The 18,173-nt window shown below is 38.5% G+C and overlaps 2 protein-coding genes across 5 annotated transcripts in view; one reads left to right on the forward strand and one right to left on the reverse strand.

The window, feature by feature from the left end:
* Nucleotides 1-258: 258 nt before the first annotated feature.
* Nucleotides 259-16,375, forward strand: CCNH (cyclin H). Of its 4 annotated transcripts, none has more exons than XM_015652419.1 (10): nt 272-399; nt 488-610; nt 1,759-1,832; nt 2,103-2,313; nt 2,624-2,787; nt 4,509-4,579; nt 6,994-7,105; nt 7,669-7,729; nt 9,498-9,588; nt 16,012-16,375. In XM_015652419.1, the coding sequence occupies exons 1-9, from the start codon at nt 283-285 to the stop codon at nt 9,540-9,542; spliced, it is 978 nt and encodes a 325-aa protein (XP_015507905.1). In that variant the 5' UTR covers nt 272-282; the 3' UTR covers nt 9,543-9,588; nt 16,012-16,375. The 4 variants fall into 4 exon arrangements, with proteins under 4 accessions (XP_015507901.1, XP_015507905.1, XP_015507902.1 ...); XM_015652416.3 differs by lacking the exon at nt 16,012-16,375 and adding an exon at nt 9,726-11,187; XM_015652418.1 differs by lacking the exon at nt 16,012-16,375 and adding an exon at nt 10,164-10,288.
* Nucleotides 10,987-18,173, reverse strand: part of RASA1 (RAS p21 protein activator 1) — a 59,487-nt gene continuing 52,300 nt past the window's right edge. Inside the window, exons 21-25 of the mRNA XM_015652412.2 lie at nt 16,437-16,504; nt 14,653-14,741; nt 13,800-13,877; nt 12,515-12,649; nt 10,987-11,857 (exon numbers count right to left, since the gene is read on the reverse strand). Coding sequence (XP_015507898.1) covers nt 11,774-11,857; nt 12,515-12,649; nt 13,800-13,877; nt 14,653-14,741; nt 16,437-16,504 — 454 coding nt within the window. The 3' untranslated portion in view covers nt 10,987-11,773. The remainder of the gene's footprint in view (nt 11,858-12,514; nt 12,650-13,799; nt 13,878-14,652; nt 14,742-16,436; nt 16,505-18,173) is intronic.

The raw sequence follows: 18,173 nt of genomic DNA on the forward strand, positions 1-18,173 counted from the left end.
TTGTGGCGCCCAAAACTGCCCCCAGAATTCGAGGTGAGGGTGCACAAAGTGCAATGTAAACCTGCAAGTTTATTTGAATAAAACCGAAGGAGAAACACTAAAGTGCTGCTATTCCGCAAAAGTTTATGAAACGCAGTTTTGTCAGAACTCGTCCTTAAAAACGAAAAGTCTAGAAAAGGAAACGGAAACGTCCTTCTCCCGCCCTGGCGCTTCCCGGGCCCGCCCGGCGCGCTGAGGCGGCTCCCGGCGTGCCGCGCGCGGGCGCGGCCATGTTGCGGGGCCATGTTCCACAGCAGCACGCAGCGCCGGCACTGGACCTTCCATGGCGAGGAGGAGCTGGCGCGGCGCCGCGCCGAGGGGAACCGCCGGGCCCGGGCCAGGGCGGCGGCCAGCGGCAAGGTTTGCGAGGCCGCAGGGCTTGCGGGAGCGGGGCGGCACGGCATGGTGAGACCGTGGCGGACTCAGGCGCGGCTTTGCTTCTCCCAAGGTGCCGCAGGGCGACCCGGTGCTGCTGGAGCCGCACGAGGAGCTGGCGCTATGCAAGTACTACGAGAAGAGGCTGCTGGACTTCTGCGGCGCATTCAAGCCCGCCATGCCGCGGTCCGTTGTGGTAAGCCAGGCGAGGATGGAGCCGCAGCCTCGGCCCTCCCTTATTCCTTCGCTTGCTGCCTGCTTGGATTGTTCTTGAGGGGGCGAGTATCTTTAAAGCCTCTTTTATCTTTTCTGGTACTACAGTCTGTGGACGATTTTATCGTTTTTGTTTGGTTTTCTGACACTTTTAGCCATTTAAAAACCTGATGTTTTTCATCGTGATCTTTTGCTTACGGCTCTTAAACTCGCTTGGGTGACTGAATTGTTTTGTTTCCCTTTAGCACAGAGTAGAAACAAAATAGTCGTAGATGGTTGATGGTAATGTTTTATGATACAAAGAAACAACCTCCCAATAGCTAAAGGAGACGGTCCCAAATTTGGGCTGTCGTTCAGTTGTTTCTCCAGCATTAATGCTTCTCTGACCACAAAATAAGCTGGATCATGTACTCGCAAAATATTAACCTAAAAGGAGAAACAAAATTACCTTGAACTTAACTTGTCTTGAATGCGGAAGAGCTGAAGAATGGAATGAAATTGTGCCTCTCACTAAGCTATTAAGATGTATGATTTACATTGTCCTCTGTTAGTCCTCCCTTTTTCAAGCAGGTGTGGTGAAGAGTGCCATGCTCGAGGATACCTTTGAAAGATGGCAGTCGCTGCCATGGCATGTTCTGTGAAGCCAGACTGATGTTTGAGAAGTAGCCCCTGCAGAGTCTCATTTTGGAAAGCATCGGCTTCCATGCTGATAAACATGCTGCAAAATTTACTGATGTAAAAAGACAAAAAGACAAATGGTTAGAATTGCACGCAACTTTAAAGATGATTTTTTTCAGCCTTTGATTTTTATATTTTATTTTAATGCCAATTTTTTTTCATGAAGATACTGTTGGGAGTTTTAAGCATCATTTTCCAAAAGGTGCTTAAAAATAAAATTATTTTGTATGGCAGGTATAGTGTAAGGTTCTTGCAGGCAAAAATAAAGACTTTGAAATACTTAATGACAAATAATGGCTGTTATGTGTCTTAGTGGCTCAATGTATCCTGTATGCCTGTAATATATATCCAAACTTGTCTGGTTTGTGGGGTTTTTTTTTATTTTTATGTACTTATATTTATTTTTTTCTGAACCCGTGTTTATTTTTTCCCTCCCCATTTCTTTCAATTTAGGGAACAGCTTGTATGTATTTCAAACGTTTTTACCTCAATAACTCAGTGATGGAGTATCATCCTCGAATAATAATGTGAGTTGTCAACACTTCTTGAGTTACTCTATCAAATGGTATATTAGAGGTGATCTTTATATTTGTAAAGACTGAAAAAAACCAAGAAAGAAAATCTGAGAGCTTAAGTAGGAGTAAAGACAAAATATGGTCAGTTTCACTACACTTTTGCTGTGTTCAGAACATGGTGTTTTAAAGATACACAAATTTTCTGAGCAGAAGTCTTGATAGGAGAATGGATGCTGCATATGTTAGTTGTTTGATTTTTTTGGTTTTTTTTGTCTCTCCAAGGTTAACATGTGCATTTTTGGCCTGTAAAGTAGATGAATTTAATGTATCCAGTGCACAGTTTGTTGGCAACCTTCAAGAAAGTCCTCTTGGACAGGAGAAAGCTCTTGAACAAATACTGGAATATGAACTGCTGCTTATTCAGCAACTGAACTTCCATCTCATCATCCACAATCCATACAGGCCATTTGAGGGATTTCTAATTGATATTAAGGTAATACTCTCTGCTACATATACAGGTTTTATGCCATGTGTAGTAAAGCAATACAAGTGTGGCATGCATTGTCTTAAAAACTTTATTTCCTTTTGTGCCTGTGATTTAAAAGATCTAATTTCTATAGTGGGAGTCAAATACCTGAAAGATAGTTGTTTTACTTGTGTCTTTAAGTTATTTAGGGTATTTTTGGAATAAAAACATGGTCAGCTACTTTTTAGCTTTATAAAATACTGTTGAATTGTGTGTTCTGAGCTCATGAACAGGAATGACTAACAGCTGTTTATTTTCCTAAATCCTTACTTTATAGACTCGCTATCCAGTGCTGGAAAATCCTGAAGTTTTGAGGAAAGCAGCAGATGACTTTCTTAACCGAGTGGCTCTGACAGATGCTTATCTACTCTTCACTCCCTCACAGATCGCTCTTACTGCCATATTATCTAGTGGCTCAAGAGCAGGAATTAATATGGAAAGGTAGTATTTTCTTTCTCATATTAGTATTATCTTAGTATTATTAGTATTTTCTTTCTTACTTGTTTCTTGCATAAACAAGTTGTGTTGCTGTAGACATTCTTAACTACTAGAATTTTGTATTTACTGACTGATAGCACTTGTGTGTTCTTTATGTTTTAGAATGGCAGTGGTACTGTTAATTTTCGCAAATAGGTGATGAAAGCAGTTAGGTGCTGCCTGGGTTTTTATATTCCTTTGCATAAGTTATGAAAGAAACCCCAATGACTTTGCCTTAATTAGAACAGCATAGGACTTTCAGATTCAGTTTGAGGGTTACAGAGGGAAGTGGAAATACAGTAGAAACGGAGAGTCAACTGAATGACAGCTAATGGGCATGCTGTTTGGCTGCTGCAACAGTTCACTTTCCATGGATATGAACCAGGGCCAAGGCATTGCTTTAAATCAATCTTCTCTTTCCCTTCTGTGTCCTTGCCACTGGTCTTTGTGCAGGCATTATCAAACACTTTGACAGCTTTGCTGAAATGTGTAGTTTGTTTGGTTTAGTTCTCTTAAGGACAAAACATACACTTTTCTCCAGATGAACAGCTAAGGTGGCTGCTGAATGGAGCTGCACCGGGCATGTTTTAATGCCATGCCACTGCCTGTGAGCATTTTGCATCTGGAGTGTTTACACCTGCTTTAAATCCAAAAAGTTTTTCTAAAATAAAATCTTCCATCTGTTCTAAATGTATCTCATATCTCTCTAGTTCTAAAAGAAGGAGTGTTGGGAGTATTCTCCACAGGTCTCAGTCTTCTCAGAATTGTGTAAAAACATTTAGATGCTTACTTTAACTTGAAACTCGATCTCATTCCTAGATCTGTATTCCGTACTGCTTGGCCCAAAATTTAGAAAACCATGCTTGCAAAAGGAATTAAAATGATTTGCAGATACTGCATGACTCCACATGTCTGAATTTTGCACATTCAGGAAGAATTCAAGTCTTTGTTACCTGTCTGCAGCATGTATTTTTTATAACCTTGTTATTTACTGTTTGAGTTTTTGCTGCTAGACATGATAAGAGGTGATGATGCAGCTGATATTCTGTGGACCTGTAATTAATCAGATGCAGCTGCAGAGGTGGTACAGAACATGTGGGAATTGGAAAAACTCTTGCTCTCATGGTGGATGGGATAGAACTCTGTGGTTGTTATGGGTATTGGTGAGGAGCATTGTTCGTGTCTGTTTTATCCAGGCAGTGTGCATTAGTGTTCTTCCTAAAGAGAAGTTGGATCTCATTGGGAAGAGGAAGGGACCCATAGGCTCATGCAAGACAGTGTTTAGTAATAGCTTTCAGCTGCCAAAAGAAACAGGCCTGTCTTGCAAGCTCTGCTGTTGGTCATTCTGAAAACCACTGTAGTGTTCACTTGTCCTGTGGGGATATTGTACGATAGTGTGATGTCACAGAATGTTAAACTTAATTTGACTTAGCTTCATGAGTCTTAGAAATGTCTAATTTGGCAGCGTTATTTCTATGTGGTTGGGGGAATACTTTTATCACCTTACTGTCACAGATTTGCTTTTTATCACTTATACCACTTAAGTAAACAACATGTTCTTACTTGTCTAATTATAAAACTCCAGGAGATGTTAGTAAGGAATAATACTCTTTTTATTAACTCACAATAATTGCCACAAATTATTAGGACACTTTAAAATTTTATTCTTTCATGTCTCTTTGCAGCTATTTATCAGAAAGTCTTATGCTGAAAGAAAACAGATCAAGCTTATCCAGATTACTAGATGACATGAAATGTAAGTAAACATTGGAAAAGTCTGATAAAGAATATTTCGAAAGGAGGAAAAAACATCTTCTTCCAAATTACAAAAGCTTTAGATAGAAAGGTGTGCTTCAAAGGGTTCTCTTCACCTTAAGGCATGTATAAGTAAACTGCAGACAGTAGAATTAACTGCCTAGCATGTGGATGGAAGGGGAAAAAAGACTGAGACAAAATGAACAAATAAGTTAAACAAATGCATATGAACAAATTAAATAAATTAATAGGCAGAGAACCTGCCTGATGCTTTCAGAACGTACGTGCTAGTCAGTTGATTCAAAAGTGAGAAATCTATTTTGAGAACTGGGTAATAGTTTCTATAAGACAGAACTAAATTGCTTTTTAAGTCACCGTATCTTAAACATTAGAGCTTCAGGCAAAGCCTGCATATAACAACTACTACCACTAGAAGGTACCTTTTGTAAGCTAAATGATTAATGTGATATGCCAGTATTCATACTGCACATCTGTTTTGCAGTTATAAGATGTCTCAGAAGCTGCTTTGCCTCATTATTGTGAGATATGTGTGTTTTACCAATATTAAGAATACTGCCGTGGTTTAGCTGAGCTAAAAGGGAGTGTAGTACACTGATTATTACCTTTTTGTATTTAAATGAAAGGGTTGTGATGTGAAATTCCTAGTAAGTAATCAGTTACTAAATGTGTTAAGCTAATGTATGCACTTCAAATGGGAGTGGTGGCAGTGAAACTAGGCTGGCTGACATGAGCAATGAATGCACCATACAAGTAGACAGGGTCTACAAATTCAATTTACCTTTAATTTTTAAAACTTAAGTTGTTGTTTACTTCCTGGTCTTCTAAAATTGAGTCTTCAGACTTCACTGCTGAGATGGAAGGGAGTGCTGAGATCACTTACCCTTGACTTCAGTTATTGTGGATGGTTGCTTTAGCCCAAAGAGCTCATAAGATGGTTTGAAGGAAATTTTTCAAGCATTTGTAAAGAACTTCTACAGAGTACTGGTGGTAGAGGGAAAAACTTGTAAATTTAATTTACAATATTAAAAAGACTGGAACTTACGTTTTTTAGGACAGCAGGTACAATGTTGATTGCAAAAAATTCCTCTGTATTTTGAAGCTTGCTTGCAGAGTAATGTGAACTCTGCCGTAAGGAAATCCACCATCAGTGATGGTGGAGACTTGTTTCAGTTTAGTTACAGTGAGGGAAGGAAGGATGAACTGTTGGCTCAAGCCTCACTTGGTGACATAAACAATACTCGGCCACACTAGAGACTGGATAAGGTTGTGTGATTCACAACTGTGGTGGGTTGGCCTCAGCTGGATGCTAAGTGACCACTGAATCACTGACCTCCCTAGCTGGGCAGGGAAGAGAAAAGAAAATAACAAGTTCATGAACTCAGGTAAAAGGCAGGGAGAGTTCACTCACCAGTCACTGTTATGGGCACAACTGGGGGAAATTAATTAATCACCAATCAAATCAGAGTCGGGCAATGAAAAATGAAAACCAAATCTTAATAATACATTTCCCACCCCTCCCTTCTCCCTGGATTCATTTTCACTCCTGAGTTGAATCTTCCTGATTCAATTCTCCCTCCAGTGCATGGGGACTGTAGGCAGCTTACTGTATGTTCCCATTCCTTTCTCCTCACTTCTGCTGCAGTGTGGCGTCCCTACCCAGAGACAGTCCACTACAAATTTTTACAATGTAAGTCCCCCCCACATGCTGCAGTTCTTCATGAACTGCTCTAATGTGGGTCCATCACACAGGATGCAGCTCCTCAGGAATAGGATGCTTCCGTGCAGGTCTCCCTTGGGGTCACAAATCTTGCTAGTAAACCTTCTGTAGTGTAGGTTTCTCTTCCCAACATGGTATATTATATAGCGTGGTATTCCGAAGTGGTCACAGTCTCCTTTGGGCACATCCACCTTCCTCCAAAGTTGTCTCTTCTACAGGCTGCAGGTGCAGCTGCACGCTCCACACTCCTGTTGACCTCCATGCAGGGGCACAGCTGATTCACCAGGAGCTGCAGGGGCATCTGTTTCAGTGCCTGGAGCACCTTCTTCCTCACTTTCCTCACTGACCCTGGTAGATGTTGGGCTGTTGTCATATATTCTCATTCCTCTTTCTAGCAGCACTTACATGTTGCACTGGCATTTGCGTTTTGTCCTTTACATCTTTTACCACAGATGCATGTCCACTGTCACGTAATAGGCTTCGCCTTGGCCAGTGGTTGATACATCTTGGAGCCCTCTGGCATTGGCTCTGTTGTGCATGGGGAGAGTCTCCAGCAGCCTCTGACAGAACCCACCCCTGTAGGCCCCCCACTGCCAGTATCTTGCCATGCAGACCTAACACAGCAAGGCAGAACAGAAATTATCTGTGTGCTTACAGCTGTGTTGTTGCCCTTTTAGCCATGAAAAATCTCATCAAAAAATATGAACTGCCAAGGCCTGAAGAGGTTGCTGCTCTAAAACAGAAGTTAGAGAGGTGTCACAGCTTGGACCTTGCATTTAATACAAATCCGTAAGTATATCTTGGATGTGGTTAAACTTCAGCCTGTTTTATTGGCATACGAACATTAATATTTTCTTACCTGTGTGAGTGATGGAAAATGAAAACCCTTAAATGTTCACACATTTGCCTTCTTGCTGTATCTAGTGGAATCTTGAGATCCAAGACTCAAAAGTACTGCTTTCAGTAATACGTAAATAGGTTCTTTAGTGCTGATTCGCAGGGCAAGTTGACTATTTTATAACACAAAACTGGAATACCGGGTGGCTTCTAAGGTGTGGCCACTTGATGCTGTATGTAATGAGAACTAAGGCCTTTAAAATCGGGTGATTAAAAAACAATGCTGTAAAGGCTTAAGGTTTTCTTAAGAATTACATGGATGGCAAAGGACTTCCTGATTTTTCTTTTCTTCCCATTTCACTTCAGTATGCACCCTGAACTTCCAGCAAGCTGCATGCCAAGGCTTTGGTAATTTTTTTATGGGACGAGCATGTCCATAATGTAATCCTGGGGTCAAATAAAGAGAGTCTTAACTTAAAAAAATACCTAAGCATTTCACTTTTCTTCTGGGTTAGGAAGAAGAGGAAAGGTTATGAAGATGATGAATATGTCACAAAGAAATGCAAAATGGATGAGGTCAGTAAACCTATTTTTTCCTGGTTTTTGTCACCGTTAATGCAAAGACAAAAGTGAATAGCTACTGAGGTAAACATCTGTAATATGATTTTATTTGTTGCTCAGACTGAACCTTTTTCAACTTTTTTCTTCCACTTTAAATGAGCCAGATTTAATACTTGCCTGCACTTGACAGTGTTCTTGAACACCCGTCTTTTATGGAGAGGGGAATGAACATGCAGGCCTGCTGTTTCTTGTGCTTTGAAACTTTTTATTTACTTTATTTGGTTTCTTGCTCAAAGCAGTGTAGAGTGTTGTCACTTTTTTGTGTCAAGACAATTTGTTAACAAGGCTGCGTAAGTTATAAATGGGTAGCTAGTACTTTGCATTGTAAGACCATGTATAAATAAGATAGAAATAAACTGATGAGGGTGACTCAACAAACAAAAACAGAATTAAGGTCCTTCACATCTGAGATGAACACCTTCCAGAGCTTTTGTCTGTAACATGGACAAGAAATTGGAGAGTCCATGCTGGCAGAGGTGAAGAACACTTTTTAACTGGACTGTGGCATTTAGAAAAACGTGCTAACATCTGAAGAGGGTCACCTCTCAAAATCTAAAGATAAAATACAAGACTTGTATCTCCTGCTATTAGAGGTTATCATGGTATGTAGATGTTACAGTGTAAAATTAAGATCTAAGAAAATTATTTAAAAAAGATTATAATAAAATCAGCATTGAAGGTATGTTCTAACAAAATGTGGCCAATCTTTTGATTAGTTTTTATTCCAAATGCCAATTTTCAGAAGTATATTGAAACTGGGAATTCTATAAAACAGGCACTTGGAAAACTTCAATGACTTAGAAAGCAGCTCTGTATAAGCTTTGGAGGTTTCACTTGTTCCCTGCCCCAATGTAATTTGTATTAGTTAGTCTGCTATGGTTTGAGACAGTTTTGATTTGGAGCTTCTTTTTAATTCTTATCTATAACTATTTTCCAAAGGAATAACCTGATGGGATATTCACATAATCTACAGCACTTAATGATAGACTCTCGTACACTTCCAGAGACCCTGAAACTCAGAATTTTTCATTACTGATGTACCTGAACTGGGTTTCTACCTGTGTAATTTCATTTTTAGTAATTACCACATGAAAGAGCAGATCTGAGCTGGCTGGGACATAAAGGAGAAAGTGTGTTAAACTTTTTGGAAGCTTTCAGAGTAAGCAAACTGGTCATACCTTATTAATGGCTTCATTAATCCTACAGTTAGCTGACACTGGACTGTAGTCTACAAGTGCACAGTCAATTCTGATCTGTTTCTAAGATGTTTCTGAATTTAACTGTTTGCAGCTGAAGGTTAGTATCAGTATGAAAGCCAGAAGTGGTATGGCGAGCTCATCAGTTTGAAGTGATAGAAAAAATATACAAGGTAATGGTTGAGCACAGATGACTCAGCTACCAAGGTGACAAAGCCATGAAAAGCACAAGACATTAGTAGAAAGTGCAGTATGAACTGTTTAGGAAATCTCTGCATAGTCATCCAACGTGAAGTTCATGCTTCTCGATCTCAGGTGCTGAAAAGGGGCTGCTAACATGACTGTGTCTGTGATTGTAAGCTCAGGTATGGATAACTAGCTTTAAGGTTAAAGGCCTGACTTGCCCCAGGTTAAAATATTTTTTTAGTTTTCTGTTCCTGGCATCTGTATGTTCTTAAATCTAGACCATAAGGAGCACATCACATGCAGATATCACTCAAGGTGTTGTGTATTTTCCCTTCTGTTAGGAAGAGTGGACTGATGATGATCTTGTGGATTCAGCATTACTTTGAAGGCATATCGACTCCTACCACTGCAGGCGCTACTGTCTGGCGTCAGGTGTGACTCTACCTGCCACAGGTTTCTTATTATATGTCATAAAGTCTTTGTGCTTTTAATTTTTACTTTGTCAGTAACGCCTTTTACTTTCCTAAAATTAGTAGGATGTTATTCTATTAAACCTTCATCCATTACAGGTCCAACACTACAAGATTTCCTTCAAGAAATTTGGCCCTCAGTTTTGGTTCAGAAACAGTTTGATGTGGCTGCAGTGTACTGTTAGAGCACTAGCTGATTTATTTCCTTGCCATAGACCCTGTTAGAGTTCTACAATACATACACCTGTATGCAGCTTTGGGTGTTCCCCAGTTTCATTCTCTTTGCTGCATTTTGTGTGTAAAAGGTGAATTAGGTAGACAGCTCTTTCTTCCATTTTGTGTTTTTATCATGTTGTGTTGCTTATACCAAAGCAACTAAATCCACAAAATAATCCCTTTTATACACTCTGTTAAAGATCTAAGTAGGACAGATGGAAAGGTCAATTACTTCTCTGAGATGCACTTGAATAGAGGCTTGGCAGGGTTATGGGACAATGCTAAGAAAAGACTTCTCTAGTAACAAGGTCTTGCAAACAGGTATATTGTCACTATGGAAAAGCATGACATATGTCTGCCCAGTGCCATACATGTGATATTTGGGAGCTCTCACCTTCAAGAAGCTGTTCCAGCTGGAGACCAGGGCAACACAGCAGGAGCCACTGTGTATGATTTTACGTGACGGTAATTTGGCAGTTCTGATAAATAGGAAAAACAGTGTAGGTGTTATGAAGGTTTATGGCAGTGTTCATATAATAAAATTACTTAAGTGGTTATCTCATTAATCTTGAACACTTTAAAAGTCACTGAATCTTTTATTCCCTATTATTATATCACTGCCTAGAAAGTAGCACATGATGATGATGAAATGCACTCTAAATCAACAGCATATTTTATTATTCAAATTTTTAAACACTTTATGGCAATGGGTAGGGACACCTTTCACTTGACAGGGTTTCTCCCAAGTCTCATCCAGCATGACCTTCAACACTTCCTGGGATTGGGGCATATCTGGCTTCTCTGGTACTCTGCCAATGTGTCACCCCACTCATGGAAAGAATTTCCTTTTATTAAATCTCAGCCTACCCAAGGTGTTTCAACATCTACTTTCTCACCCAATGATGTACAAATTAAGGCAGAGGGACAGGGTACTGTTGTCTGTGGACTCACACTTAAAAAGTGACACAGTGTAAACACTTCAAAGTATGCCGCCAGTGCCAACACTAAAAAATTTCCACAGCAGCCAGAGTTAGCCAGTTTTTGTACAGCTAGATATATGCAGCTTGATTTATTTCAAAAACTTTCCACTTATAAAAATAATATTTATGCTAAACTTACAGTACAAAAAAGACCAAACAATACCTATTTTATAAAATGGTTTAATGAATGCATGCATGTCTGATATAATGATCAATAAAATTACTAAATTCAAATTATTTACTGTTGTAAACATTTTACAAAAGCATTGTGATTTATTTGGATATACAGTTCTTGATTGAAGAAGTATTCAGACTGAATCAGTGGCACATCAAAAAAATAAAGCTGACAAGACCCATTCTGCATATTCTCTTTCAGCATCATTCCAGCAAGAGAAACAGCATGGTATAAAAAGTGTACAGTAAAGGTTGTTCCTACCATAACATCAAATTCTGTAAATAAAAGTTAAAAGTGGTTGAAACAGTCAAAAGTCAATTACTGTAACCAGTCAGAAATTACAGTAAGAAATGTTATCCAGTTATAGGTGGTTGTCAGAACAACGCCTTTCTTCTCATGTCAGTTGATATAATTCTTTTCCAATCAGACAACAAAAACTTTGGCAATCAGAGGTGCTGAAAATTTCAAAGTCCTAGATACAGTCACAGCATGTTCTCTGCAGAAGGTGAACTGTACACCAAGGCTCAGAGGTTGTGAAAACTCTTTCCAAGTGGGAAAAAAAAAAAAAGTGCAAATATCCTGCACAGATAGCTTTAAAAAAGCTGCTGGTACAATCATTCACCAACAGGATCTTCGTTTTCTTTTTGCATAGTTCACTCATCACTGGGAATGTTGACAGGGTGTGCTATTTTTGGCAAGAGCAAGAAGAAAGTGATACTGGTGAGAGTTGCCATGTTGGGCATGCTGGATCCATGCAGAATTCAGGTAGAGGGCTGCTACCTGATGTTGTTAGACACGGAATACTGATTTTGTTTTTGTTGTAGCAGTTCAGTAATGGCCAAAAGCTTCTTAAGAACGTGCTGTAAAAAGAGAGTGAGTCAAGAAAAACTACATGTTAGCTACTGGAGACAGAAAATGCCTCTCTGAGCAGCATTTTCAGCATCAGCCTATCAGACCTGTGACTCAGTAGTTTAAATATATTACTAAAAAAAAATGTCTGATTCCCTAGCCAATAAGGGTAATCTTAAAATGATGTTATGGATTTTGATTCCCCTCCCATGGATCTTCCTGCTTCTTTGTAGTTAACAGGAAAGTGGAGGAATTGTACAGCTAACACACTGTTAGAGTTTGCCAGCAGTTTGCCAAGCATACAAGTGCACTGGCAAATGAGGAAGCAGAAATAAGGTATCAACAGAAGGCTAAAGAAAGTGAATTTGGTTCCCAACTGAAAAAAAATCCAGATCTGAAAACTAAGACCCACAGAGTCTGTCAGGAGACAGTAATTTTGTGGATTTAAGGCTTCCTCCAGAAACTTAAAAACTTAAAACCACCCAAGCCTAGTAGGTTTTGTTGCATGAGGGAACAAAACTATGGATTAAGTATTTCCTTCACAGCTAATAACTTCCCAGTGAAATACAGCATCAGTCATATTGCTGCAGAAATACCACAGAACAATCCCAGTACTGAGGTGTAACTCAGGACACAGTTACCCCTGCCTAGGATTTGTGTTAACTCACCTGCATCACCCCTCGCTCGTTGCTGAGCGTCCGGAGCTCATCTGAGTGTGCCACACAGATCTCGTGCAGGGCCGCCAGGTCACGGGAGAGGTCAGTTCGGGAGTGCTCTGCAGTGTCTGGAAGCTCAGGAACATTCTTCAATAAAATAGAAGACAGCAGATGTAGGGTGCCAAGACCACTTTTGGTCTTCCCAGCTAAACCTTCAGTCCATCCTTCTAGTATGCATTCTGGTTTTTTACTCCTCTTCAGATGCATGTGTTTTGTGAGTATACTGCAATTTGTAGTGCTAGGAGGATTCTAACTACAAGATCTTGTGTTGCTCTGCCTTTGAGCTGACCAGAAACCTACAGGTAGCATGTGAAGACTCAAACCCTCTGAATGAAGGGAAAATCCATCCATTAAGAGCTTTTTTTAATCAAAATGAGAGAAGAGCAACAAAATTTAGCAAAATCTGCTGTTACCTATCAAGTAACTCATTGATCTGATGATAAATCAATAATGCTGCAATTAAAACAGCAGAATAATCCAACAGGTATTTTCAAACCAACAGTTTTCAGAGACCTCATGTAAAATCTGTAACTTAAAACTGATGTATCATCATATGCAGAAGTTGGGATTTAATCAGAAAAAGATATCTGGGACCTACTCAAATGCCACACTAATTAAGTATTCTGAGATGTCTTCTAGGTCACTTCTAAAGGATTAATTCAGGATGCTTAGCACATTTTTTTTCATCTCACTTTTTAAAATGAATTCTTGGATTTAATGTATGTATATATGAAACATGATGACCTAACTGCTGTTACAGCTATCACTTACTTTAAAAGGACACAGTGACAGCAGTTCACTTTCAAACTACAATATGTAGAATGCATGCTGTGAAGCTTTTGCCAGTGCTAACTGAAACTCAACCTAATAGTTTTTAAAGAAAAATTCATTTCAGTCTCTGGTCCAAACTATGTGACAAGTTACATATAAAAAGTTATGGTTTAAGAACATGTTTTTGAAAGGTTTGTATTTTTTACCCCAGATTTCTAGTCTCGTAGTTACAGAATCTGCTGCAGCTTCTCACATTTATGGAGGCACTAAATCCATAAAGTCTTACAGTTTTAATTCCATATGATAGACCAGCAATTTTTAAGTATTAAAAAAATGTACTCAGATAAAAGCATTCAGAATTATGTGGGAGCTAGTGCATTGCTGAGCTACTTAGTAAGATGTTGAAAAAATTTTCATCTACAGTTCTGCTATGTAACTTCAGCAAATATTTTTTTTAATTACTTACCCCAAGTTCATCCAAGAACATGATCATGCGATGTTTGTTGCTCTTGATGAATGGATTTACCCCTTCCATATATGGCTCCTAGTAATTTTAAGAAGTATTCATTAACAAATCAGTGCCAAGATAATTGTCACATCTGAGGTGAACACAGTGCAGTCAGGTAAATGACACTGCAAAGAGAGTATGTAAATTGGAATAATGTTATCTTTGTTTCAAGTGTATTTCTAATGACTGGTTGCAGCCAGTCAAAAGACTACAGAATTTGGTATTTTCTTGTTTTCAGAAGATTGAGAGCCTGTGATTCAGAATTTTTCTTACACATACAGATACAAATTTGCATCAAGGTGAGCATCTCTAAATACCTGTTTGCAGTGAACAGATGCTCTATGTTCAGAAGTATCATCAGGAACAAGTGTCTTCTTTCCTGTTATGTCATTAACTCTTACATTCCAAGTTCTGTGTGTCAAAGAAACAACTTTCTCATGCCAGCCAGAAGTCATGTTAATTATGCTCAAATCAACAGATTTATTTTTAGCAATGTTTTAGCCTGGAAACTGAGACCAGTCACTGCTGACATTCTCTTTGTGTTTTAATAGAAACTTTATTGAAAGCTTGGGCTTATTAGTGCAATAGGCACACTTGACTTACAGCTTTCATTATGTCTATAAACAGGAGAACTTCTAAGTGCTCCAGCACAGAAAACACCAATCTAAATGCAGGGTCACATGGAGGAAGAGAAAGTCATACATTCTGCATGAGAAAATAGCAACAAATTTTTTGCATGCATTGAATGGGAACATATGAAAAGTGTACAGGAAACACAGTTCTAAGTTATTGTATGTACAATTACATTCACCTTAGCTCCAAATTCAACCAGATTTGCTAAATTCTGCACAGACTTGGCGACCAGCGTCAGTGTTCTTGCAGCAGTGGGAGAAGGAGAATCTGGCAGGAATGCAAAGTAGAGAGTCACTGGCCATTACATTTAAAATTAACAGCAGTCACATGAAAAAAAATTATTTTCCCATTCATATTCTCATAGATTCTTTTTTAATAAAAAACAACTCCATGTGAAAGATGTCACTTGGTAAAATATATTGCTTTTGTAATGTCCAAAAGCCATGTTAATCTGATCATCTTATTTTCTGTAATAGTAGCACAGAGAAAAAGAAGGCAAAATAAATAAGTGTTACTAAGAGTCAAGTGAAATGACCATTTGCTGAAAACTTGAATTTTGCTGAAAGGAGGATTACTTGTTAAAACATTCACCTTTGAAATTAAAAAAAAAAGAAGAAGAAAGTTTACATTTTCCTTTTCTGCTTATACCCAAGTAAGTGGGCACTGACAAGTTTTACATTACTGGCAGCAGGAAAACAGTGAATGTTACATGCAATTGTGGCCTATATTTCAATGAAATTCTAGTCTGTAATCAATGTGACTATAATCACTTCACATTAACCACTTAAGTCAGTAAGAACTTCCTTTTCCAAGAAGTGATATTATCCAGCAGTATCCCGCAAAATTACTTTTCTCTCCAGTTAAGGTACATGGCCTGGTTGAAAGCATTCCACTGACAGGGTTTTAGAGTTATATGGCCTGTAAATTTCTCTTAACAGTAGTCAAGAATACTAGCTCAAGGTAACTCAGCAGGATTGTAATGGACAAGCTCAAAAGGCATTATTCCAATTTTTAAGTAGCTTTTTTATACCTGCAATCACAGTGCAACGCAAGTTAGGAGGTACCTAACTTACAAACTGTCCAAAGATAATAAAATGCCAAAGAAATTATCACTTGTTCCAGGCCATGTTTCTCAAATGGTTTCTCCAAAGCACGTACAGAAATGATTACTGTGTGAGAGAAAAGAGCTTCATTTGACATAATCCTCATTTAGTAAAGTTTAAAGACTGATGGTAGAAAACATGCCACATTGTCTTAAAAACTATCTTTGAATAAAGAAAAAAGTTTTTCTGAATCAGATTTTTTTATTTTACCCTGTTTCCTATTTCTCATCCTTTCCAAAGGCCATGCCTCTCTTATCTTTAAGATTCTATATCTAAGATCAACTGTATTTAATGAGTCTAAACACCATTCTAGTGGCTGGAAGCCATCTAAGCAGGACATTCGAAACAAATTCTCAAGAATAATTTTCTAGGTGCACAAATGTATTCCAAGCTTTGTAGGCACATACTAACTTTATGAATCTTGTACATTTCAGAGATACCACTGTCTTCAACTATTAACTCTGGCATTGCTCTGTATTGAAAGCGACATCTGAAGTTCCCATAATTGAAGTTTTCACACTGCTAAAATACATTTAACCATGCTAGACTTGACTCAAATTTTATTATTAAATATCACAATGGATGTCTTTTTGGACTTTATAATTATTAATTATATTATATATTATAAATTATATATTTAATAATTAAATATCCATTTATAATGGATATAATTGCGGATATCCACAGTCAAGCCTTTGAGGGTGAAAAGTATATATCCTAAGAAGTCAGCCAAATTAGGTGGATAACTTGACTTGAAAGAGCATTCAAAAAAACTTCCTATTTTGTTACAATAGATATTACAGTGATTTCATGTCTCCTGCTGCATAAAGTACAGATTCAATCTGAAGCACGTAGTCACCTGAGATGATATTAAACATCCGTGGGTTCAGGATAGCAGGACAAATCAGTCGAAGAAAAACAAAGCCACTGAAATGAAATAAAATTGTATTTTGTTCAAAACCATTAGAAGACTAATATAAAATTACATAATCTTTCAGGAATAAAGTTAATGTGGGATCTTGCTGAGACAAACACCAATAAACTAGCCTTCGCTCTGTAAAAATACTAATTAAAATCATCATGCTACGATTCTGTGAACTGCAGTGAAATATGAAGAGGCACATTGACTTCCCAATAAAGATGAACTGTTGAAATCATGTAGGAAGAAATTAATTGCCAAGTAATAATGAAGCCAATCTCAGACCATGCTTGCCTCAAAAACGAGCTGCCCATGGTCTCTGACCTGGGATTCTCCACAATCTCCTATTCAAGTCATCCATCCCAGAGCCACCCACTTTCCCAAGCCACTGTAAGATGGAGCACAGGAGTGGATGGGCAAAAATATCTCTCTTGGCAGAACACACCTTTAGGTCAGCTTCAGCTGATCGATTATCCTGATGATAGTACACTTCAGTAGAAAAATAAGGGATCTGCTACTTTCCACCATGAAAGAATTGCTGCCATTTTATAAGCTGGAAAAAGAGTCCTGTGTTCTAACTGCAGAACTAGGACTTCATTCAACAGGAACCCAGAATAGGTTTCAGTAGCATGAGAAAAATCTGTCTTCCTGTTAATACCGGAGGTAAAATTCATCACTCAGGTTAACCTCAACTTCAGCTAATTGCTGTACAATGAAGTGACCAATTAAATACAGACCAATTAAATCCATCTAAAATATCTAATTTTGTCCTTGGACACCACCAGCAGGCTGGATTTCACCACAGCAATACCAGAGCTTGACTCCTAATGACAGGAGGAAGGGAACCTTGCCTGTTGTAAAGTACACAGTTAGGGAAATGCCCGCATTTCTTTAAAGTGACAAACAGTAGTGAGGTTGATGCACCCTCTGTAAGTCCACAACACCTAGTATGTTCTGTTATAGATGTATCTTATCTCTGTAAGATACACAGCTTATGGGCTGGTAAAAAAACAGAGCTTAAGCTAAAATACCTTCTGTGGTAAGAGTGCAAAGCTATGAGTCAGTAATTAATTTTGGAGTCATGGGACATACACCAATCACTTTTTTAAAGTGCCCAGCTTTGAAGGCCAACAAGGTACACATGTATCAGAGACCCTGCTGATAGGGAAGATCTGAAGCTCCTTATCTTTGTCAACCCGCCTAGATCAGGAATGAGCAAGTATCTATATGGGAGTTTTAAACCAGAGAGAAATGGTAGCACATTCTGATGGACATGATAGAGAAGATACCCAAATATCAAAAAATTGTCCATCTGGCTCTGAATACTAAATAATTTTTAAACCAGTAACACTGCAATGAAAAGTAATAAAATTCATGGAAGGCTGTGAAGTCACTCCAGAGAGAAATCTCAAGTATCTGATAGTAAAAGGTTCTAAAATCTTAGAAAATTCAGAGACTTAGAAAGAAAGTTAGGTTTGGAAAGCCCTGGAAAAAGTAGGCCCTGAGAAATGTAGGAAAGTAGGCCTTGTGCTTGCTAAAGATCAGGTCAAACTGCACCTGTGTAGTCAGTATATGATAGATCATACAATTGTTAGATGTGATTAGATATAATTATTGTTTAAAGAACATGAGGAACAATGTTAGGGGGCTAGGGGAGATCACGAGAAATCCATGCTT

Source organism: Parus major, chromosome Z, assembly GCF_001522545.3.
Source record: "Parus major isolate Abel chromosome Z, Parus_major1.1, whole genome shotgun sequence".
Classification (NCBI taxonomy): domain Eukaryota; kingdom Metazoa; phylum Chordata; class Aves; order Passeriformes; family Paridae; genus Parus; species Parus major.

What these genes read in the sequence shown, in the direction of transcription:
- CCNH (XM_015652415.3), top strand. Translation starts at nt 283, where the DNA reads ATGTTCCACAGCAGCACGCAGCGCCGGCACTGGACCTTCCATGGCGAG. An exon ending in GGGCGGCGGCCAGCGGCAAG is followed by an intron (nt 400 to 487) that starts GTTTGCGAGGCC and finishes GCTTCTCCCAAG; the next exon opens with GTGCCGCAGGGCGACCCGGT. An exon ending in ATTACTAGATGACATGAAAT is followed by an intron (nt 4,580 to 6,993) that starts GTAAGTAAACAT and finishes TTGCCCTTTTAG; the next exon opens with CCATGAAAAATCTCATCAAA.